Raw genomic sequence first — 25,824 nt, 5'->3', positions numbered from 1 at the left:
CTCATATTACATTTCGTGCAAATAGTATTTTACTTCTATTACACTTTTATCAGTGTAAACAGTATGCGTATTGTCTGATATAAAATAATTTTGGCTACCACTATTTACACAGTATACGTTTTTATTATTGTAAATAGATGCTGCCCTTATTTAAATACTGAAAACATTTACATTATACAGTAAATACATATACACATAGTTACATAGATACATGGTATATTAAGATTACATACATTTTCAAGGCTTCGATGGTAAAATTGGATCAATAGTATCAGATATTTTGCTGTATTAGCCTTTTTTTTTTTAAAAAGAGAGAGATGGTGTCAATGGAGGAAAGGCCAACATACACTGAACTTTTTATAGTTTGTGAAACTTGAAGACTGTAAACACAAAAATACATTTTCATGTATTCTATGATGGGCCTGCATTAATGGCTTTTGCATTAGGCCCCATACAACACCTTCAAGATTGATTAGTCACATCATGGTTTAAAAAGGTCACGTCAACTTATGAGCAAATATGGCCGATTTTAAATTGCGTACTTCGAGGAGGTCCTGTGTGAGCCAAGTAACTGTCATTGAGATGAATGGAAAATCTAACAGACTAACTCTCTCCAGATATTGAAGACCTCCTTGAATGTAGCACCATATTTCTAAAGTAAAACATGAATTTTTAAAACAACATCCATGCTATTTTCTACAAGATGAAAACATGTTTATTGGGAAGCAAAAATGTGCACTGACAAACTCAACACATGTGCAACAGCAGAATATATAACTTCAGATTTTAAAAAGCTGACACATAAAGAATGAAAGATACACTCAGAGTAGATGGCTTATGTATACTAATAATTTTTATTTAGACAAAAACATATATGTACAACATAATAGGTTTCTCATGTATTGAGGTCTGGTGACTGTTTTCAGGTGTATGATGATGATAGTAATGGCATCAGCTGTTGTTCAAACACACTTCTTATCTCTGAAATATGCCATCAATATAGATTTCTGATATTGAGTTATTTTTAACATTTTAGAGTGCAATATATGATTAGATGGCTCTTTTTCAGGGAACTGTGCCATTTGTGTGCTGTGCTCATCTCTGATTTACTTAAAATCCCCCTTTAGTCAATAACCCCCCCCTTAAAAGTCATCTTTGATCGCCAAAATGACATATTTAAATGTTTTTTCCTGAAAAAAATGAATGCCTTAAAATAGTTTGAATGTAACTCGACACCCATGCCTCATTTAGAATACGTGGTTCTATGAATATGCAAATGAGCCCCGCCTCCACTCACTCAGCTCAGAGATCCACTCGTTGATCTGATTGGTTACAGGGTAGTTTGCGATTTCAAACTGTGTTTTTGAGACTGTCTTTGGTTCACAGTTTTAAGGAGAAAATCAGCAATGGTGTCGAGTCGACTTATGAATTAGCACATGGTTTGTCTTAAAGCACAATAAAATCACCACATGTACATATAAACAACATTAAAAGCTTGATTTTCACCACAGGGGGACTTTCAAAATTAAAGTCAACTTGTTTTTATTTATCTGTCATGTTTTCTGCATTTACCCAGAAAATGAAGCATTTGAAGAAGAAAAAAACACATTTCTAAACTTTCCCACACAAATGTCACAGGTCTCTGATAAGGATCCAGAAACAAATGCATAATAAAAAGTAGTAATCCTTAAAAACTAATAATAACAACAACAACAACATTGCAAAACATGGCATTTGCTCATCATCTTCTTCAGCAGAGTGATTTGTTAATGCGTCATTCACAGTTTGACGGCGCTGACTCGTGTCTAAAGCGGCTCCACCACGTCTCGGATCAAACAAGTCTTTGGGTTTAATAAAAGAAGCGGGTATTGATTGTAAAGCTTGCCGGCTGACATGAACAGGCTTCAAATATGCCCGCTGAATTATGCAAAGTTTACATCAGAGGCACATTTAGCATTAACACAGCAATGCACATTCTTTATATCTTTTATGAACAGCGAAATATACACGCGGAACAAATAACACACACGGCCGCCGTCACACAAGGAAGATCTCTGTAACCGAGGCCTTGAAGCCTTAAAAATAAGACCATTTTACATCAAACGCCAATAGAAATGACTGCTTGAGAAATGCTATGATAATATTTGTTGGTTTTACAATAGTGAAATTAAGTCATATGAATAATTATAAGCATTTAACAATGAAGCACATGAACAGAAATAATCCCCGCCAATAAAACGATGAGGGTAAGAAGCTGAACGACAAAGAAAGCAAACAACAGAATCACCAGCTTGTGTCTCCGCTGACACCTCGCGTTTTCCAGTGTGTGTGTGTGTGTGTCGATAGTTTGATCGGGGACAAGAAAAGGCACTTTGCTACATTTGGCAGAGAGTAGAGGACCGTTTAAACATGTCAATACGCATCAGGAAACGCCATCTTGAACACCGCACCCTTCAACACGTACTTCAAAATCCCAGATCCCCAAACCTCCCGGACATGTGAGCGCTCGAAGCGATCCTTCACATCTCGCTCTACCTGTCATGGCGGGTCCCCAGATGAGGGACGGGAAGTTTCTGCCCAGTGTGTCAAGGGTCAACAGCTGACTTACATCCATTCTCTTGATACGTCCAACTATTCTGAGTTGCTGACCCCCAGAAGAAGAGGTGTACAAAACAACACCGTTCGCCGGGCAGATGTTCAGTTTTCAACACAAGAACTCGACCTACGTGACCGAGCTGCGGTAAAGTATCGTGCTCAGCAAAGCTAGCATTTGTTTGGCGGGTGTGCGATTATCAACAGAGAGGATCCTGTTTTACACACACCTCTCTCTGAAAACTACTCTCTGATAAGTAGTTATTTTACTATCATTGATGTAATGTGCCTGGGCCGTGTTTACTCGTGGTGTTAAGATGTGTTTTGGTCGATCAGATCACATATTCGAGGGAGACACATTCCCGTTCACACCTGGTGTGTGTGTGTGTGTGTGTGTGTGTGTGTGTGTGTGTGTGTGTGTGTGTGTGTGTGTGTGTGTGTGTGTGTGTGTGTGTGTGTGTGTGTGTGTGTGTGTGTGAGAGAGAGAGAGAGAGTAGGGCTGTAAACGATTAATCGCGATTAATCGAATCCAAAATAAAAGTTTGTGTTTACATAATGTATATGTGTGTATTGTGTATAATTATTTTGTATATATAATACACACACATGCATGTATATATTTGAGAAATATTTGCATTTATATACTGCGTATATATATTTTTATATGATTTATATTATAAATAACACATTTTTCTTATATATACATGCTTGTGTATTTATATATACAAAATAATTATACACAATACACACACATACATTATGTAAACACAAACTTTTATTTTGGATCCGATTAATCGCGATTAATCGTTTACAGCCCTGTGAGTGTGTGTGAGAAATCAGGAATGCTGAGAGAACATTGTGTTTGGTGCATTTTTCATCTTCAAATCAAACCTGAGTCTCCAGCCGATAGTTTAAACCCCGTCTGGCTCGAGCTCTTCCCGTAATGTTACGCATTAGATCAGTAGACGGAGAGAAGACGGTCTTTTGTGGCTGTTTGAACACATTCGATCACATGAGCGTTTACACTACGAAAGCAATCCGGGCGAATGTGTTTTTAACTTCCTCTGGAAGCGGTGGAAAGTGGACGAGCTCAAAACCCCGTTTACACCTTTAGCGTCGTCCACTTGTGATCCGATCGACCGAAGCGCATCTTAATACCAGGTGTTAACACGGCCTGAGATTAATTTTGGTCTGTTTAAAAGGGAATGTTTATCATTAATGTGACATTATACATTTTGCAAAATCAGAGAGTTTTAGATATCAGAACGAGTCTCCAAGTATGAAGTCAAACTTCTCGGAGATCTGTTGTCCTTTTCCAAAGTTGAATGTAAGGCAGTATATCAGTCTGTGTTTGTGAAGGACGCTGGGACACGCTGAGATTTTCGCAATCAGCTCTGGCAGGTAAACGAAATACTTTTCCTGTGTGTGTACGTTTTTATTTTCCTCTTCACATCAATCATTCATTTGATCGTAAAGGAGAAAGAGTACAAGGTGATTGCGTGTTTGATGCTGGAAATAGATTGAAAGTTTTTGAGTGTGTGTGTGTGTGTGTGTGTGTGTGTGTGTGTGTGTGTGTGTGTGTGTGTAGCAACATTCATCATCTCTAAATCCCCTTCGCTTGCGTCTGAAGTCTCGTCTCTCTTCTAAATCCCTCTGTGTTTTCTCATCCTTTTTTAAATTGTGTTGAAAAGCGGGGCCCAAAAGTCTGAGACCACGGTGAAAATCTGGGACTCCGAAAATAAACAGAACGTGTTTGGGTTTTGAACATTTTTAAACAAAAAACGCTATGGCGTACAATACGAAACTATTTTAGACTCGGCGCCTTTAATGTTTACAAGTCACTAATCAAATAAGCACATTTTGTGACATTGATCATGTGACATTTCCTCTGAATTGCTTCCTCTTAAATCATGCATATGCTAATATTATGTCTTGTGTTTAAAGGATTTGTATTCAACTCTAAAAATGTGAAATAGATTTTCACTATAGGTCTCAGACTAAATGTGTGATTTGTCATTTTACAGAGATAATTTCTAAGCTGATAAATTCAAAATAGATTGTCAATGATTTTCAAGGCCCAGGTTTCCCATGGCCGTGGTGTTTTCCAGCACACACGGCACCCTCCACCCAAAACAAAGTATCCTGGTATTGTTCCCGGGGTCACAGGTCCCGACTGGAGCTGGGCGTGGAGACGACGGGCACCGGGTGGAGACTGAGCTCTGCTGCGCGGGAATGTGGAGTCGCGGGGACGTTTGGGGGCGTGGCTTGAGGCTGAGGCCACACCTTCCACAACAACGCAGAGGAAGAGACAGGCGGACGGACAGACAGACATATCGAAGGGATGGACAGAGAGACGATAAGACAATAGAGACGGAATAAAGATGAAGAGGACAGACAGAGAGAGAAACAGCATTTAGAGAGTGGACTGGCCAATGATCTGGGGTCTTGCAGGCTGAGGGCTCTCAGACGCACTCAAGCAAGACTCTAAATGCAGATCCTGCAGAAACACAGAACAGGTCAGACAGTGGCACATCTGCACTGTGTGTGAGTGTGTGTGTGTGTGTGTGTGTGTGTGTGTGTGTGTGTGTGTGTGGTTAATGATGTTAATTTGCATTTTCCCAGCTAACAAAAATATGTTCTGAGAATGCTTTGCTACCATTCCCATTAAGTTATGAAAACGTTCCATGTTTGTGGGAAAGTTACTTTTGTATGTTCTCTGAAATGAGTAGTAACATTTTCTTTCTTTTCTTATCGCTAAACGAACATCTATTTCAGGAGAAAAAGTACCATGAATAAAAAAAAAAAATTGTGCTAATGTTTTGAGAACATTATTAAAGACCATATAACTATACCTATTAATGTTACTGAGAGAATGTTTGTTCATAACCTTGACAGAACGTTCCCTGTTAGCTGGGTTAGAAATTCAGAAATTAAAAAACCCAATAATGAAAATTCTGCCATTATTGTATTGTTTATACAGAGAAAACAACAGCATGTGTCTGTTTCGAAACAACATCATGGCGAGTAGATAATGGCAGACCTCCATTTTTAGGTGAACTCTTCCTTTCAATTGCACAACATTCAGCCCTTCGTTTCCCCAACATATGCACCCATTTACATTTCTGCCCTTTTTTCTTCCTTCCTGTTTCTCATTCTGTCGAATAACATGTTCTTACTGCTGCACAATGTGGTTTTAATTCAGATTTGGTCTGAGATTCCCTGCTGGTCCTCCATAAAACAGTGTGAGAGAGCGAGAGAGAGAGATAGAGAGAGAGATAGCCCTTTTCCAGCAGAATGACGGGATCTAACCGCAATTAGAGCGTGCTTTACCACTGACACAATATTAAATCTATAACAAATTTAAATAATATTATACAAATAAATCAACATATATTAAATATCTTCAAATAAAATAATTGTATTTCACGCATCCTTAGACAATATGCATCTGTAAAATGAAGCTTCCGGTGTTTACAGCATTGTCTTATAATGACGGGAGCGATGCACTTTTTGTTTTGTGCCGGAGCGATTTGTTGTTCTGAAAACTTCAGCGGCGATGATTGATTCCTGGTTCGAGACCAGCGAGGTTTAAGGGACCATTGTCGAGCCAATTTTTCTGCTGTGTAAACATGCAGAATGAGCCAAATTGGTTTCCGTCTCCAGCAGTGGTGGAAAGGGCTAAGAGAGAGAGAGAGCGAGCGAGTGAATGTGTGTCTGGTGTCTCCACCAATCAGACCCAGTATCCGTCAAAGCAGGGAAAGCCACGGAGAGACATTAGAGCTGATTTAAGCTCTGCGGACGCAGTAATGGCTTAAAGGGACCGGCTTTTCCTCATTGATCCCAGATCAGATGCCGTCGTGTCCATCAAACGCGAGACATTCTTCAGTCCTACAGATCTGATTCAGTCTCTCGAGACGCGCTGCTTTGATTTCCCCAATGAATGATCGTCTGATCTCACTCTCATTATACATTCACATTTCTACACACACATATTTGTATTCCCTCATGGTCCTTTGGGTCAAGCTGAACTATAACACAGATTTCATCATCTAGTAGGGCTGAGCAATGTGATACCTGGGAAAAAGAGTGTGTATGTTGACTATTTTAAAAACAACTTCAAGTGTGGTTAATCCAATCAAATTATTTTCAAACATATATGTGACCCTGCCTGGACCACAAAACCAGTCACATGGGTCACAATTTTGAAATTGAGGTGTATACATCATATGAGAGCTGAATACATAAGCTTTCCATTGATGTCTGGTTTGTTATGATATGACAATATTTGGCCGAGTTATGACTATGTGAAAATCTGGAATCTGAGGGAGCCAAAATATCGAAACATTGAGAAAATCTGCATTTATGTTCACGATTGTGCTGCATTCAGTCACAAAAAATACATGTTTTTTTTATATTTACAGTAGGAAATTTACTAAATATCTTCATGGAACATTATCTTTACTTAATATCCTAATGATTTTTGACATAAAAGAAAAATCGATCATTTTGACCCATACGGTGTATTGTTGGCTATTGGCACAAATATACCCGTGACTGGTTTTGTGATCCAGGGTTACATATCGTAAAATGTTTGAAGAATTATCTCTTGTTTGGCATCAAAGACTTTTTATTGATAAATAATTACATTTAATGATTTTAATTAAGTATCCCAAAAAAAAGTGTGTGTAATAATGTCAAATAACAATGTGGTAACCTGGTTGTTTAACCATTTTATGTGTTGAATTTCCAACAAAAATAACTACTGGTCAGAAATTTGGTCTGTTTATTTTATATTATTTAGAATAGTTATAAAGGCATAAAAACTATAAATTAACACTATATTGTAGTAGTAATATGTAGTGACAAACTATTTTGATTGGAAGTTTTATTGTTATTTCTACCGTTACTGTGATACGACAAGAAACATTGATGTGAGATTCTGGTCAGCCCTTTCTTTCCTTTTCTTTCACACACAGATGCTAATACACACGGACATTGGGAATGTTTATTGGGAACATACGAGTAGTGTTCTCCCTAAGGGCACTAAGGGGGTTATGACTGATAGACAGGAAGACACACACACACACACACACACACACACACTCTAACAATCTCTCTCTCTCTCGCTCTCTCTCTCTCTCTCCCTCTCTCTCTGTGTCTCTCGCTCCATTTACTGCCCACTAAATCAATTTCCCTGAGATTATCTCTTTGGGGAGTGAGGAAGGAGCAACATGTTGGCAGCTGTATTGAATGTGAAATTCTCAACATGTTTGTAATCTACAGAGAATTCACAAACACAGCAGCGAAGGGCCAAAAAAGCCATTGCTCTAACTGTACTGGTGTTATTCTTCTTCATCTGGAAAACCGCTTAAAGGACTAGTTCACAAAAAAGTAACAACTCTGTCATCATTTACTCGCCCTCATGCTGTTAAACAATCCAATCTAGATCTAGAGCGATCCTAAATAGATCATATGACTTAAATGCTATATTAGTATGTCTTCTGAATGTTTTTTAGGATCATTTTTTTGTTGTTGTCCTTTTTGGTCACAGTAGCATGACGTGAAATTTCTGCTAAAAATCTCACTTCTCATTTCAAATCTTCACTTTCACAGGAGAAAGACAGTCCTACAGGTTTGACATTACATAAAGGCGAGTAAATGGTGACAGGATTTAAATTTTTGGGTGAACTATGCCTTAAAAAATCAACTCAAGATAACTTTTGGTAACACTTCACAATAAGGTCCCATTCGTTAATACGCATTTACTAACAATGAGCAGTGCATTTGTTACAGTATTTATTAATCTTTGTTAATGTTCATTTATAAAACAACTGTTCAGTGTTAGTTCATGTTAAGTCCATTAAATAATATTAGAGGTATCTTTTAATCTTTGATCAAAGTGACTCCTTGCAGCGACTTCTCTGATGATGTGTTAAGTGGCGCGAGGGCGGGGCAACCTGTCACTCGCATGAGATCGACCAATAGCAAACCACAACCATCCAATCAATTTCTCAAGGACACAAAGTCACGCCCAATATTTTTTCCGTTGCAATAAAAGACTATTGCAACTTCGGTTTCATGCTGACTTTAACTAACGTAAAAAAAATTATCTTATTGAAAAGTGTTACCAAACTTTCATGATTTAAAACAACCATCACATCAAACAACAAAATGTCTAAGACTGAATATTGTTCTAGCAATATAATCAGGGCTTGACATTAACTGGTTTTACTAGCCACGCAGCATTTTCACTGGACACAATTTTGACATCGATACCATTGGGGAAATACTGCCACATAGATATTTTTAATACTATCTCATAATTTGGCAGCAGGTTTATTAGGCTACTGTCACTTTCAGACCTGACGCACGGATCCATTACACTGTTACACATCCATTTTATTTCTCATCTGTTTACATTCTCCTAAAACAAAACTGACTGTGTTTACGTGAATACTCGCCAAGACCGGCATTTTGACATTATTTTGTGTGTATGTGAATGTTTAAGGACAATACGCAGCAAAAAATACCTCAATTTAGTACTACAAAGCGACTGTTATATTTGGGTGTGAGCGCAAAATGTGCGTAAAATTATGCACAATGCACGCAATCCGATGTCGAAATTCAAACCCTGTTACGGCAACAATATTCATCCCAATCAAATCAAACGAGCGAGTGAGGGGAGGCGGGTTTGTGTGTAACTGAGAGATGAGAGAGAATAAGAAAGCGAAAGTTATCGTGTCTATTCTACTGAAAATTAGTATTGGAAGCGTTTCAGATATTTTAATATCGATATGTATCGAAAAATCAATATTTTTGACACTACATTGCACTTTGTTTATTATTTCAGATCCCTTTTTACAAGACTACAATTGAAAAATTTAATAAAAATGTATAAAATTCAACCCGCCAAAGTGGCTAGTAGGAGTGAAACACCGCATTGGCGGGAGTTAATGTCAAGCTCTGAATATAAACGTTCAGCAAATTCATTAAACAATGTGTGATGTGCTTTCAGAGTGACTGTACCTGGCTGCCCTGTACGTGTCCATTAATGTCATTGGTCCGAGGTGTCAGGAAGGAGTCGTGCGTCGTCGTCTTCTCTGTCCGCGGCAAACTGGGATCGCCATCCTCCACGCCGTTCGCCTTGCGCACGCACAGGACCTTCCGGAAGCTCTGCTTGAAGTTGTCGGACAGGAACCCGTAGAGCAGCGGATTGGCGCAGCTGTTGGCGTACGACAGGATGACGGCGAAGAAGTACACCCCTACCATCACGCTGTTCTCCGGGAGTATGAACACCAGGTTTACGATGTTAATGATGTAGAACGGCAGCCAGCAGAGGACGAACACCACCACGATTATCACCACCATGCGGGTCACCTTGCGCTCGGAGCGCCTGCGCTTGGTAAATCCCGCACGCGCACCGGACGACTTCACCTTGACTACGATGAGAAGGTAACACATGCAGATGACCAGCAGGGGGCCGAAGAATCCGAGCGTTGCCGTGTAGAGTATGAACGCCGTCGACCAAACGTCTCGCGGCTCCGGCCAACTCATGTTGCATGAGTTAAACATGTCCTGAACATCAGAGAATATCACCACGGGAAGAACGACGACGAACGAAAACGCCCACACCGCCGCGCTAACAGCTTTAGCTACTCGTGGCCGGCGCCACCTAGTGGAGCGGATAGGATGCACGACTGCTAAATAGCGATCGATGCTCATCACTGTCAAACAGAAGATGCTCGTGAATTGATTCAGCGAGTCTGCCGTCATTACAACGCGACACAGGAACGAGCCGAACGGCCAGTAGGAGAGTACGTTTTGCGTCGTAAGGAAAGGGAGGCCCAAAATATACAGCTCGTCGGCCACGGCAAGGTTTAAAATGTAGATGTTCGTAACCGTTTTCATCTTTGCGTAGCGCAAAACCACGTAGATGGCCAGAGTGTTGCCGGTAAGTCCAACGATAAACACGGTGAATGATATGACCGCGGTAACCATCGTGCTGCTCCCTTGGAAAGGCATGCTTTGATCGGACACATTCCCGGTGTAATTCCCAACTGGAGTTCCTGAAAATCCCAGTCCAGTGGAAGAGGAGTTATATTCCCCTGGGATGAACCCCGTCCACCCGGATCGGTTAAATGACCCCATTCTGGATCTGGAATGGACAGAGAGATATAAAAGGGTCAGAAACAACAAGTGCAGAGTTGGGGAAGGGAAGAGAGGCTGGATGGAAAGGGAAGAGAGTATAATGAAGTGGCAGGGTACATAGTTTCTCTTTATGTTTGTGTGTGTTTGTCAGAGGGACAGAATATGGCTTGTGTAAATTTAATGTGCTTGTTTTACAGTGAGAGATCAGAGAGACTGAATCAGTGCAGATGATCACACCTCAGCTATAAAGATCAGAGCCAAAACTGCAAACCCACACAAGGAGACTGAAGTGACACAACGCATGCATGCATCTCTCTATCTCTCTCTCTTTCTCTGTCGCTCCCTGTCTCCTGTTTTCTTCCTCTCCTAAGAGCTGCATAGAGGCAGAGCACATTTTACTGAGATTCATTTGTAAAAAAAACGATATAAAAAAGCCTCTCTATTCAAACACATTTGATTAAACTCAACAGCTCATTAACAGAAACTCCAAGACCTGAAATGGATGTCAAAAAAGAGGGGTTTATAATCACTTGATATCTAGTGGACCGAAAAAGCTTTTTCAAGCTACAAAGGCAAAACACAGTTTACTATTGTTTTTGCAGCAATTTCAATGAAAAGTGCATTTTTATTGATTCTGGTATTTCTTTTAGTCTAGAGATCAATATTTTCACAGTCCTTTTTCTCTTAATTTGAGCACAAATAAGTCAGAACTGTCTGTCACGGCACAGAGCATAGTCTAAGAGACTTGATTTGATTTCAGTCAACCTAAAACTAATATTAACTAACTATATTCCTTCCGCTATGTATCAAATCACAGATCATATTTGTAAGTCATTCAGACAATATAATAATTGTCAACACAATAAAACCGCAATGACATGCATTCAGACGAGAGTCAACTATTTGTTGAAAGTAGAAAGTTTGAACTGTGTTTTTTTTTCGGGATATGGTTGGGGAAACTTGTCACACGCTGCAAATATTAGAATTACTTTAAAATAAAGCATGCAAACGATCTCCTTAAAAATATCTAATAATATAAATGAAGTTCCAAGAGCCCAGCCAAAGGGAACGCTGATCACCATAATGGAGAAAATCAACATTAATTTATGAAGTCAGTTTATGTAAGTGGTATTGACAATTCAACATTCAAGATAACTTTGGGAAATTAGTGAATTATGCAACTAGAGAAAGATAACTGCAGAAGTGGAGGAAATGAGTGAAAAGTCTATTAAGAATTGCCTCGCCTTAAAAAAACACTTTGACAGAATAACACTCAAACCAATCAATTAATCTGAATTTGGGTTAACAAGGCTGAGTAAACAAGGCATAGTATGTGAATAGCACAGATTACTAGATTTTTACAATTAAGACATTAAGTAAAGTTAACTAAAAAGTGTTTGTTAGAACAACTGCTCGATTTTACAGTTGCATTTTATTTTGAATAATACACATTATTTATGTAGGCTATGTGTATTTTGTGTAGACTTTCGCTGGACATCAACTCACAGCATTTGCCCGCAGAACAAACGAGGAAAAAACGCACTTATCTTTCATGGTCTTATCACTTATGAGACCAGGATCTCAGCTGGATCTGTCTTACTACAGAACATTTTCTTTCAAACTATCTGCTTCCACCTTGATATAAACTCAAGAACGGCGGCGTGGTTGCATTCTTCAGAGACATTATTGTTTAGAAATAACACTTTGCAAACTGCGTGGAAACAAAAAAATATATATTTTCAGGCAATGATATTCGACAGTGGTGAGGTTAAAACAGAAAATTATTGGTCAATTTTAAAGAAATTTAGAAGCACTGTCCTCAAAGTATAGCTAAACGAACGCAGTCCTGCAGTAAGTTAAGAATATTCTTACAATTATTAGCCTACTACACGATTCCTTAACTTGTATGGTGTTGTTTTTTTTACTAAAAATGAACTTAAATAAAAATCTCACCATAAACAAAAATGTTCCTGTGGGCTTACCTGAGTAGTCTATGTATCAGTAAAACGCAGGGAGGCGTGAAACATCCCACGAAGGAGACGAGAAGAGTGGGTAAAAATAACAAACACTGAAAAACATTGTTGAATCTGTCAGCGACAGTATCTGTTAAATTAGCCACAGCACTCTCGCTCCACAGCAGTGTTGAGCCTAGCGACAGGTGATGGCATCTGGTGCCCGACTCACTCTGAGACAGAACTAAACCGAGAGAGAGAGAGAGAGAGAGAGAGAGAGAGAGAGAGAGAGAGAGAGAGAGAGAGAGAATGCGCGCGATCGCAGTTTAGTCGCAATCCTGCAGTCAAGCCGTGCGCGCGCTCCAGTCACAAGTGATTGGGTATCCCACACAGAAATAATTATTTAAACCACAACAAGATAACATACACAACCTTTTCCCATATGATAAATTAAGGAAATAATAAGACATTGATATTTATATAATCTGTGAAAGCGTTCAAAACCGGATGTTTTGGTCAAGCTTTTTGGTTTATGTGACATAATTACAGTTCTTGCGGTCAGAACCTGATGTTTTTGGTCAAGTTTTTGGTATTGTTAATACCATTCAATTAATACCATTGTCTTTCCAAATGTTAATTACTACACTGTAAACAATTATATGGTCATTACGTTTTGACACATTATGTTTTTACATTGCTTTAACTCATCAAAATAGGCAATTTTCAACTTTTTTATGTAGGCTAATAAAAGATTCAACTAATTTTTAGGTCAGTTAATTGTCATTTAAGTTGAAATTACTTTTATTGCCAAGTTGATAGTACTTAAAAATTTAAGGCAGCATCTTTTTTTCACAATAATGGGTTCGAACTTTTTCTTTTGAGTTTGTAGCTTCTCAGTGTTCCTTACAAAAAGTGTCAAAATTCATGAAATCTTTTTTTAAAAGTAGCGAAAGCGAATTCTTATTTCTTATTTTTGACCTTTTCTTGACAGGTTTTGTGAGATTCACCCCTCCATGCATCTATCAGAAGTGCCAACAATGTGGCACTTCCAATATGAACTAGCTTTATCCATAAAAATAAATGGCACGGCCCACATGGAGACCTGAGAAAGGTTTGATTCCTGACATGATCCGGAGGTAGATGTGACTTTAACAATCTTAAAGTAACTCGTAAGAAAGAGGTGCGAGACGAGTTGAGGCGTACGGCTCACAGGTGTCTCCCTCCTGACATCTGTACTGAGGCGGTTTGACGTGAACCCTCATTATAATTCACTTCTCAGCGGGAAACAGGGGGGGTGTTTCAATCAGCTCCCTATTTCAGTAATCAGGGAGTCGGACGCTTTCACCCAAAAATGAAAATGATCCCATAATTGAATCCCCCTCAAGACATCCTAGGTGATTATGACCTTTTTCTTTCAGCCAAACACAATCAGAGTTATGTTAAATATAATATCCTGGCTCTTCCCAGCTATAATGGCAGCGAATAGTGTAGCCTACGAGTTTTTAAAGCTCCATAAAGTGCATCCATCCATGATAAAAGTAATCCATACGGCTCCAGGGGGTTAATAAAGGCCTTCTGGAGCAAAGTGAAGCGTTTTTGTAAGAAAAATATCAATATTTATAACTTTATGAATTATGATGACTGGGATCACTGTCCTTACCAGTGCCCGAATTCATGCATACTATACACTGATTCATGAGCTGACTCAGCAAACAGACACGACATAAGCTTTGAGGTGTGTGTGTGTGTGTGTGTGTGTGTGTGTGTGTGTGTGTGTGTGTGTGTGTGTACTGTATAGTCAAGGTACACAGAACACACTGTTCCAGCTGTTAATCACACGGACACAGATGCTGTCTTTCATCACGACATCACTGGGGGAAATTAATTTTTTAAATACCCGGCATAAAATATTCCTACTTCCTGACAGATATCGCAGAAATAAAAGCTTCTTGTATGAAATGTCTCTGCGATAGCCGTGGACTGTAATCAGAAAAACGCTTTATGCCCGTCAGTCATTTTGTGCAATGGGGTTTGTTGACGTTTTTGGAGGTCAGGTTTTGCAAAGAATATCCATATTTCCCATCTAAGGTGAGTCAAACGAGTCAGTCAAATCTCTGAATATGTAGTTGTCATGAAACAATGCTGAGATTTGTGAAGTGTGCAGGTCGTACTTTATTTTACAGGATGTGCACTTGCATTTACTTGCCTAAGAAAGGACTGGGTAATATAAGGTATGGGCTAATGTTTGGTTTAGGGGGAGGGTCAGGGTTAGTTATTACCCAGTTATTGCTATTAATACGTGTTTGGACTGTAAAATAAAGTGCTACCTGATGTGTGCAACCTTGGCTGAGGCAAATATTTTCTCTTTTGTTGTTAGTGCATCAAATGACAATGACAAGATGGCGTTCACTATGTTCAGGAATGTATTTATATTTGTGCTTCATTAACAACAGGAAAGCAACTTTATCCTTACTGAATGTAAATACATAATCATGGTGTGTGTGTGTGTGTGTGTGTGTGTGTGTGTGTGTGTGTGTGTGTGTGTGTGTGTGTGTGTGTGTGTGTGTGTGTGTGTGTGATGGGTAGGTTTAGGGGTCGGGTTAATTTGTGTGTGATGGGTAGGTTTAGGGGTCAGGTTAATGTGTGTGTGTGTGTGTGTGTGTGTGTGTGGGTGTGTGTGTGTGTGATGGGTAGGTTTAGGGGTCGGGTTAATTTGTGTGTGATGGGTAGGTTTAGGGGTCAGGTTAGTGTGTGTGTGTGTGTGTGTGTGTGTGTGTGTGTGTGTGTGTGTGTGTGTGTGTGTGTGTGTGTGTGTGTGTGTGTGTGTGTGTGTGTGTGTGTGTGTGTGTGTGTGTGTGTGTGTGTGTGTGTGTGTGTGTGTGCGTGCGTGCGTGCGTGCGTGCGTGCGTGCGTGCGTGCGTGTGTGTGTGTGTGTCAAAATTGTGACAAAAAGTGAGTTTTTGCTTAAAATAAGCAAAATGATCTGCCAATGGGGTGAGAAAAAGTCTTGTTTTTGTTTGGGTTCAGAATCTTTTTCTGATTATTTGCCAGATTCAATTTTCAAATAACTTTACTTGATTTTTTTTCTCTCTCAGAAAACAAGACATAACATATTGTGCCATTTTACTTATCTACAGTAAAGTCAACTTGATGTAAGAATTTTTTTTTTATTTTGACTGGAAACCAGACAAATACTAAGAAAGCTTTTTTTTTTTTTTTGCAGTGAAGCGCATAATGGACACACTCATATTCACGAAATATCAAAATGAATATACAAATATCTTATTTTGATATAACTCTTACAACGCTTTCAGGTGTTGGATAGATATATTGAACTAGCTGTTTTTTATGCTCAGTCAACACACACTCCATGCAAAGACAGTAGGGGTTTTGGCAGCTGGGAGAATCCCAAAGATCCAGAAAACACACACACACACACACACACACACACACACACTGGGGATCAATTGAAGTCAAGTCCATTCATGCATGAGACAGCGATGAACAAGCACACAGTGGGATAATTACAGATATTGATAACTAGAATCCACATGTGTTCCTGCAAACCTTCAGATTCATCACCGTGTTTCTTAGACGGCTCTGACAAGTAGCGCTCAATAATCACACATCACAGGCTATCTTTAGCCTAAACATCTCCAAACTAATTTCACACTGAATAATACAAAATGCATAACAATGCACAATAGAAATTATGAAGAATCCATCCTCTCAGTACATAGATAAGCAGCTGACTAATATAAGAGTTTAATTTACCCATTTTTATTTATTTATTGTTTTCATATATATATATATATACTCACAAGTGCCCTTCAACCCCTTTTTCAACTGCTGATAGCCTCCCCTACTGGCCAAAACTCATACTGACTATTCTTATTTATTTTTTACCAGGTTCTTTTTAAGGATTTTATATTCCATATGAGAATGTCACTGCATACATGTTGTGTAACTGATTAAGCTGCTTTGTGAAACACAGATTGAGAGAAGAGACAGCCGGTAAAGAGTTAATGACATGTGCTGTAAATCATGTTTAGCGGTGACCTTTGTGAAGAACATTATACTATCTGCAGACATATATTGAGTTTGTGAGTGTATGTTCAGACAGGTGGCATCTTCCACAAGATTATTGTTGGTTTCTCTCTGCTTCTCCTCCGCTGGTGTAATTCAGTTATGTTCCCGTTAGCATGGAACATTTCTGGCATAAGAAACATACGGACCGCCTGAAGTAAGGTTATATCACTGTCATAATTGAGTTCAATAAACATTGTTGAGAGAATAACATTAGAATAACATTTTTTGCAACATTAAAGTAGTATTAAAAATGCTCGCTGACACATGCACGGTCGTTTCTGAGTAAAATATTCAAGCTGACATTCAGAGTTTGGGAGTCATAGCTATATTTCATAAGATGCCAGTGTGTCATTGCTGGGTTTCATGGTCATTTTGTTTGGTTTCTGTCACTGATGATTGATTTACATGGATGCTGTTGTAGAGGGTTAATAGGCAGCATGAGAGATTCAATACAGCTTATGATTCGCAGTCTGCATTTTTAATGCCAGTTTCTCTTTCTACTAGCAATAAAAGTCCAACAGATCTTACACAACAGATATTAAATATTGTATAATTGTAATGTATTGTACTATCCTGCACTACAGTTGCATTAGCACCGTGTTCCTACCAATATTGTATGGTTTCAGCTCAATCTAAGCAGTGAAACTACATTAGGACTGCTTTTATATTGCCGGTTTGAGGTTTTTATCCTGAGAGAGCCGCTGCTGTAATCTTCTCTAGTGCAAATATATGCAATTAGAAGACGTATTGATACAAGTTCAGACAAGAACATGAATGAAAATTTAAATTGATACGGACAGCTTGAGCTGCTCTGGGTCTGATTTACAAATGAAATATTTTGGAGTCAGAAAAATTCCAATGATTTTTGTGCTGAAATATATTTAATGTAGCTTTTATCCGACTGAAGGATGAATTCTCCTGAATTGTTCATTTGTAGATGCAACTTAAATTCTCGGTAATCGTTTGCAGTGCTATCTTGTTTTTAACTGTTCAAAGAATATGTTTTGCTGCAATTAGGTGTCACGCATGGTTGGAGGAAACACAATGAAGATGAAGATCAGGTATAACGTCTTAATGATCCACTCAGAAGGCAATACAAACAAGATGAGCAAAGACCAACCGCTATGTGGAAACATGACCAGACAATGGGTGATGGAAACAGTAACTGAAATAACAAGGCAAACGAGGGTAATTAATGACACACAACTGAACTGAAAACTAATCATATCTGTTACCATGACAACTAAAGAGTGGCAGGACAACTGGACAAAGGAAGACAGAAAGCTGGTGAACAAACTGCAGTAGTCAACATTTGAAGTGGATCAAAACCTTTCATCAAAGTTATACATGAATTTTGAACAATACCCATTCTTGTCTTAGGACAAATTTGATTCACTTTTTTGATCTACTTCAAATGTTGACTACTGTAAAAGTCCATGATAATGAAACTAAGAATGAGTGTCTGTGACATAACGGCACGACCTCGTGCCGTAACCAAAGCAGAGACAAAAAGGAGATGAGGAGTAGGCGAAGGGCTGGTAATAACAGGCAGAGAACCCACGAAAGGGGCAGATGGTAGGAGCATCCCAGGAGGTGACGGGAGATGTGACCAGATGTTGCAGACCCAAAGTGCAGTTAGGACGACAAACCACGGCGGAGTTGATGGGGATCCTAGGGCGTAGACGGAGAGCTGATGGGCCTGAGTGACACCGCTGGCTCTGGAGCATCCGAGGACTGAGGCGGAGCCGGTGTGACAAAGGACCCAGGTGGAGCCGAGGGAGGGCGGAGCCTGCTGGAGCCAAAGGGGTGGAGAGCCAAAGTGTTGCGAATAGCTCGTAAGTCCGCAGCGCATGCATGGTGACGGCTGACCAAAGTGGAGCCGGAGGGACGAGGGAGCCTGGTGGAGCCACAAGGCCGAGGATCTCAGGTGGAGCCGGAGGGACGAGGGAGCCTGGTGGAGCCACAAGGCCGAGGATCTCAGGTGGAGCCGGAGGGATGAGGGAGCCTGGTGGAGCCGCAAGGCCGAGGATCTCAGTTGGAGCCGGAGGGACAAGGGAGCCTGGTGGAGCCGGAGGGACGAGGGAGCCTGGTGGAGCCGGAGGGACGAGGGAGCCTGGTGGAGCCGGAGGGACGAGGGAGCCTGGTGGAGCCGCAAGGCCGAGTATCTCAGGTGGAGCCAGAGGGACGAGGGAGCCTGTTGGAGCCGGAGGGACGAGGGAGCCTGGTGGAGCCGCAAGGCTGAGTATCTCAGGTGGAGCCAGAGGGACGAGGGAGCCTGTTGGAGCCGGAGGGACGAGGGAGCCTGGTGGAGCCGGAGGGACGAGGGAGCCTGGTGGAGCCGGAGGGACGAGGGACCCTGGTGGAGCCGGAGGGACGAGGGAGCCTGGTGGAGCCGGAGGGACGAGGGAGCCTGGTGGAGCCGGAAGGACGAGGGAGCCTGGTGGAGCCGCAAGGCCGAGGATATCAGGTAGAGCCGGAGGGACAAGGGAGCCTGGTGGAGCCGCAAGGCCGACGATCTCAGGTGGAGCCGGAGGGACGTGGGAGCCTGGTGGAGCCGGAGGGACGAGGATCTCAAGTGCAGCCGGAGGGGCGAGGGAGCCTGGTGGAGCCGGAGGGACGTGGGAGCCTGGTGGAGCCGGAGGGACAAGGATCTCAAGTGCAGCCGGAGGGGCGAGGGAGCCTGGTGGAGCCGGAGGGACGTGGGAGCCTGGTGGAGCCGGAGGGACGAGGATCTCAAGTGCAGCCGGAGGGGCAAGGGAGCCTGGTGGAGCCGACAGGTCGACGGGCCGAGGCTGAGAGAGGAGAACAGCCACCGGATGTGGAGCCGAGGGATCCTCACGCTTAGGCGAAGTTAGTGAGTGCACGGCCTTATGCTTAGGCGAAGGCGAAGGACTGCAGGAAATCAACTGAGGCAGGGCTGAGATCTGTAGTGGGAGAGGGAGGCTGGGCGGGTTCAAAGACGACAATTTTCTTTCAATACAGGGTGAAAATACAGTCATTATGCTGGGCTTAACCAGCGGTGATGAAGGCACAGATGATGATAGTACAGACGATTCAGGGTGGGAAGCAGTACCTCCGAGTCCCAGTCTATTAAACAGTCTCAAGCTCCACCAAGACTCCCACTGGTACGATGGTTGCCGGTTCACACCCCTGGTCAGACTCGCTTTGGGGCATTGGCTCTGAGGCGATGGTTTACATTTACATTTATGCATTTGGACGCTTTTATCCAAAGCGACTTAAATTGCATTTCAAGGTATACATTTACATTGTTATCAGTTCTAGCTTTCCCTGGGAATCGAACCCATGACACTCTACTGTTTGAGCTACAGGAAAGCAAACGATAGCCTGGTTGGCGGGTGATGGTGGGCTGAGCTCTGGGTCTGGCTGCGAGACGTCTGCGAGGTGTGGCTGGACGAGGCTGCTGTCATCCTCCACTTCGCCCACTATGAATGGGCATCCATCTATCCACAGTGCAAAAGTGATGTAACTCTCTAGGGGTTCAGCAGGGATCACCGCGGGGCATGACGAAGCGGAGATCTTCGTCCAGTCCACATCGAAATCCCTCCATTAAGCAGACGTCATCGCAGATGGCTCGATGGCAGGTGTTCAAAAACTCCTCCACGTACTCCTCAATAGCTCTGCCAGTCTGAAAGATAAAAACAGTCCCTCCGTTCGTTTTTTGGATCAACATTAGTCATTAACAACATTAGAAACATTAATGGAAGCGATCAGATGGATGCGGTTGCAGTTTCAGATAATGTTCCAGTCTAACAGCGAGCTTATTCACTCCCAGGTGCAATTTTAATCACATTTAGCGCTAGGCAAGCGGTAATTTAGGTTCCTAAATGCAAAAATAAAGAAGTGTGACCTTTCCATTTCCAGGTGTTCTGTCATCCCTAATATGAGGTTTTTGCTCCTGCAGAACTGCTATGAAATTTCAAATGAATGCCAATGTTTTCGTTTCAGACCAGAGAGGTGCCAGTATGGTGAAATTTCTCCAAGTGGGAATATGTGATCACTGCAGGTTTTTCCTGCATTGCAGATCATTGTTTTCCCTCTTACTTGACCAATCATAGCAAAGCAATCTTGGCAGAAATTAATAGGCTGATGATGACAACCTATTTTATGGTATGGATGGACTGCTTCACTATGGAAAAATTGCATGCTTGGTGTTTGAATGCTTTCCTGATTATTGCACCTTATACCTTGGAGAACCATGCCATGGAAATTATAGAGAAATCAGAGACCGGTATAGGCAATTTCTTCAATCAGTAGAGTCTGCCTGAGAAAAATGAAATTGGCTATACCGGCGGTCTCTGATTTCCATGGCATGGTTCTCCAAGGTATAAGGTGCAATAATCAGGAAAGCATTCAAACACCAAGCATACAATTTTTATTCATATATATATATAACATGCCCATGAAGTCCGGTGTGATTGTTACACTACTTATAAAGTAACAATCTTATGACTGAGCTGAAAGATTAAATCTTTTAAATATTTAATGAACATTTCATCAACATGTTTTCATCGGGTGGTCAATATAATAGTAACAAAATACTTGAACTAATTTCACATTGTTGTATGTCCAATTTGGACTTTTGTATTATTTAACTAAAATAATTAGTACTATGTAAAGGTGAAGGTTATTCAGTAATACTACTGTACATTTATTGTAATTAAATAAATGTACATTAAATAGATGTAGCCTACATTAAATGTACATTTACTGTAAATTTGATAGTTGCAAGTATACTATGAGATTTTTCTGTGCTCTTATTTGAGATATTTATTTTATCCAATACACTATACTGTTCACAAGTTTGGGGTCTTTAAGATTTTTTAAATGTTTTTGAAAGAGTTTTTTATGCTCACCATACATTAACACGGTGAAATACTATTAAAATTAGTGTTTTCTATGTGAATATATGTTAAAATGTAGTTTATTCCTGTGATCAAAGCTGAATTTCGTCATTACTCCAGTCTTCAGGGTCACATGATCCTTCAGAAATCACTCTAAAAAAATTACTTGTTCACGTTTAGTGTTTGTTAGTTCATGTTTGCCTGTTAATTTGACCCAGTTTTCCCAGTGTGTCTCTTTGATTCAGTTTCCTTTTCAACTGTGCCTTGCTAGTCATCTGTGTCTTGTTTCCTTGATTTAGTGGCTGTGTATTTAAGCCCTGTGTTTAGTCCTGTCTAGTTGTGTGTCGTCGTCTGTATTATATTGGTTGTTCTGTGCCTGATCTGTGAGTGTTTTGTTTCATGTTGAGTTTGTTCAATAAACCCTGCTGCATATACTGTAAATCCTCTCAGCTTCAACCTGCTGGTGACAGATTTGATGCTCAAGAAACATTACTGATTATCATCAATGTTGAAAACAATTTCATATTTTTGGGAAAACCATCAAAAAAAAATTTCAGTATTCTTTGAATATTTAAAATAGAATCTTTTTTAACAATGATTTGGCAAAAACGACAACCTTCGGGCCGTTCGACTCTTCAAAGACAATAAGTACACAAATAAGTACACAACAAAAATATCCATATAAATTAATACGACATCAACATTCACCTGCCGCTGACATGGAGACTGGCAGAGCACACAGGCTCTAAATAAACGAATCAATGTAATAAAGAAAGGTTAACTTAATAAACGAAGCAGGTGGGAGAAGAGATGGAAGGATGGATGGAAACGTCCTGCATCCCATCAATCAGCTCCGCAGCTCGGGCTTGATCTCTTTTTATTTTTGCCTTGTTGCAGGATAACAAACTAATGCGGATCAGGATCAGGACAGTGAAGCACCTCTCCGATGCAAGACGCATGTTTGAACCTCTACATGTGTGATATTCCCATGGACAATGATTTACATTCACACTTCCTCATGTAGACCATAGAATATCACAGAGACTTTCGACACCCAAACACCCAAGCAACTACCCAAAACACTTTATCAACCACATAGCAAAGCGCTACAAAACACCAAAACTAGTAAACACATAGCAACAACCTACATCTACCCAAGACACTATCAACCACATAGCAAAGCATTACAAAACACCCAAAACACCTTAGTAAGTACATAGCAACAACCCAGAACATACTAGCAACCGCATAGCAACATCCTAGCAACTACTCAGAACAACCGCATACCAATGCCCTATTAGCCACGCCCTAGCAACTACCCAGAACATCCCAGCAACCACATAGCAACGTCCTAATGACTGCCCAGAAGACCCTGATAACCTCATAGCAATGCCCTAGCAACTACCTAGAGCATCCCAGCAACCACATAGCAACGCCCTAACGACTAGCCAGAAGATCCTAATAAGCTCATAGCAACACCATAACTACCTGGAACATCCTAGTAACCGCATACCAATGCCCTATTAGCCACACCCTAGCAACTACCCAGAACATCCCAGCAACCACATAGCAACGTCCTAATGACTGCCCAGAAGACCCTAATAACCTCATAGCAACACCCTAGCAACTGCCCAGAACATCCCAGCAACCACATAGCAACGTCCTATAAACTATACCCAGAAGACCCTAATAACCTCATAGCAACACCCTAGCAACTACCCAGAGCATCCCAGCAACCACATAGCATGTCCTAACAACTATACCCGGAATACCCTAATAACCTCATAGCAACACCCTAGCAACTACCCAAAGCATCCCAGCAACCACATAGCATGTCCTAACAACTATACCCAGAAGACCCTAATAACCTCATAGCAACACCCTAGCAACTACCCAAAGCATCCCAGCAACCACATAGCATGTCCTAACAACTATACCCAGAAGACCCTAATAACCTCATAGCAACACCCTAGCAACTACCCAAAGCATCCCAGCAACCACATAGCATGTCCTAACAACTATACCCAGAAGACCCTAATAACCTCATAGCAACACCCTAGCAACTACCCAAAGCATTCCAGCAACCACATAGCATGTCCTAACAACTATACCCAGAAGACCCTAATAACCTCATAGCAACACCCTAGCAACTACCCAAAGCATCCCAGCAACCACATAGCATGTCCTAACAACTATACCCAGAATACCCTAATAACCTCATAGCAACACCCTCGTCCGGAATGCAGAATCCCTGACTACATTAAAAAGACAACTGAAAACTCATCTCTTCCGTGAGCACTTGACATAAAAACAAAAAAACAATCCTCCCTTGTTTGGCTTATGCTACGAGCAATGCCTGAACTTTGCACTTCTTGCGTTATTTTTGCCTCTTCACGATGACTCGCTTGCTGTAGTCCTCAGTTGTAAGTCGCTTTGGACAAAAGCGTCTGCTAAATGAATAAATGTAAAATGTAAATGCAATACCCTAGCAACCACCCAGAACATCCCAGCAACCACATAGCAACGTCCTAACAACTATACCCAGAAGACCCTAATAACCTCATAGCAACACCCTAGCAACTACCCAGAGCATCCCAGCAACCACATAGCATACATAATCAGTATAAACCACTCAGTACACCCTGAACAGAAAACACATGGCATTGTGGCTGTGAATTATATTCAGAAACTTATAAATGAACTATAAGTGTGTCAGTTTGTAAGAGATTGCCTGAGCTTAACCTGAGAGTCTACCTAAGAGTAAACTGTGTGGTTGTCTGTCTGAGATGCAAACGCTCTCTGTCTCTCAGTGTGTCCTCCGCTCAGCATCTCTCTTCTGTGAGTGTCGAAGCCACACGCGGTCTCTTGTTCTGTCATCTTGAGGGAGGATCACAGACGTCTGCGGTGTTTAGTGGCATCCACTGATGGCTGACTCGACTCCTCGAACACTGCACATGCTGGGGGACAGACACTCTGGAGGTGGGTGGGAAGAGCTTGTTTGGTTGAGATTTACTCACTCTCATGTCCTCAGATGAATTTAGAAATTTGACAGCAGTCAGCGCTGTAACAACCAGACATTGAGATGGACGTGTGTGTGTCACTATGTGTTTTTCAATTTAGTCTCCTCAACTTGTCTCGGATATTTAGTTGCATTACATTCAACATCCAAACCGTAATGATGATCTGGACTTCTTCTGCGGGGCTCCCCCTAGAGTTTAAACATACAACACACCCTTCATGCCATGAATAATTCATCCACACACTGCCACGGATCAGATTTGTTCTAGTTAGTGCGAAATAATGCGCATGAATTATGAATTAGCCATATTTGGTATAGGTGTCTCAAGGGAAAAGATAAGAAACAGAGTAGCTGTAGTTTATTAATGTTATTTCAGGATCATTCCCGCTTCTGAACCTTCTTTTAAACATCAATAATGTCATTTAGGAGACTAGTATAACTATAAAAGGTAATATCAGAAATATGCTCTGCTCAAGCTCATATTCTCAAACTTCATCAAAAATGACTTGATTATTTATACAACAGCAAGAAAATGAACAGAATGGAAATATAGAGCTATAGTTAGCATTGACTTCATCTTTTGAAATGTTGATATTATCACACTGATTTCTGTAATATAATCAGACAAAATGTTTTAAACATCTTAATGGTAAAGATATGAAGATATGAAGATTCCCTTGTGAGTGACACCGCTGATAAATATAAAGGAAGCTGTATATTTTCATCCATTTGTGAGGAACTATATATATTGTATATACAGTATATATAATGTTTTTTTGTTTTGTTTTTACAATCCTTTGTGTCAGATGTGATAAATCTCAATATCACTATTAATAAGTTAAACAAAATGAATGTCCTGGTTTCTGAACAGAGTTTAGAAGGCATGAAGAAATATAAAATGTAGTGAATGTAAACAATTGTGTTTCAGAACATATTTCATATATCTTAAGTACAACACATTCACTTTATTTTGTCAGAATATACCTACAGATATTTTCAAATGTTAATGAAGTTAATATTGCTTCATAAAATAATATTTCTTACATACATGTTTAATTTGAAATATGTCAACACTAAAAAGGAAAACAAGAAACAACTGAAATATTTCTGATTAAATTTATTTTCATGTTAGTCCAGAGCATGAGAAAAATGAGAACATCGG

General features: G+C 40.6%; 1 protein-coding gene across 1 annotated transcript; it reads right to left on the bottom strand.

The window, feature by feature from the left end:
- Positions 1-4,867: 4,867 nt before the first annotated feature.
- LOC307000608 (somatostatin receptor type 5) lies at positions 4,868-12,907 on the bottom strand. Its single transcript, XM_079616318.1, has 3 exons — positions 12,723-12,907; positions 9,619-10,747; positions 4,868-5,089 (listed from the first exon to the last, which is right to left on the bottom strand). The coding sequence occupies exons 2-3, from the start codon at positions 10,738-10,740 to the stop codon at positions 5,006-5,008; spliced, it is 1,206 nt and encodes a 401-aa protein (XP_079472444.1). The 5' UTR covers positions 10,741-10,747; positions 12,723-12,907; the 3' UTR covers positions 4,868-5,005.
- Between the last annotated feature and the right edge of the window lie 12,917 nt (positions 12,908-25,824).

This window comes from Phoxinus phoxinus (assembly GCF_949152265.1).
Source record: "Phoxinus phoxinus genome assembly, chromosome: 6".
NCBI lineage: Eukaryota > Metazoa > Chordata > Actinopteri > Cypriniformes > Leuciscidae > Phoxinus > Phoxinus phoxinus.
Note: the sequence above shows the minus strand (reverse complement) of the source record. Positions and strands in the feature narration are given on the sequence as shown.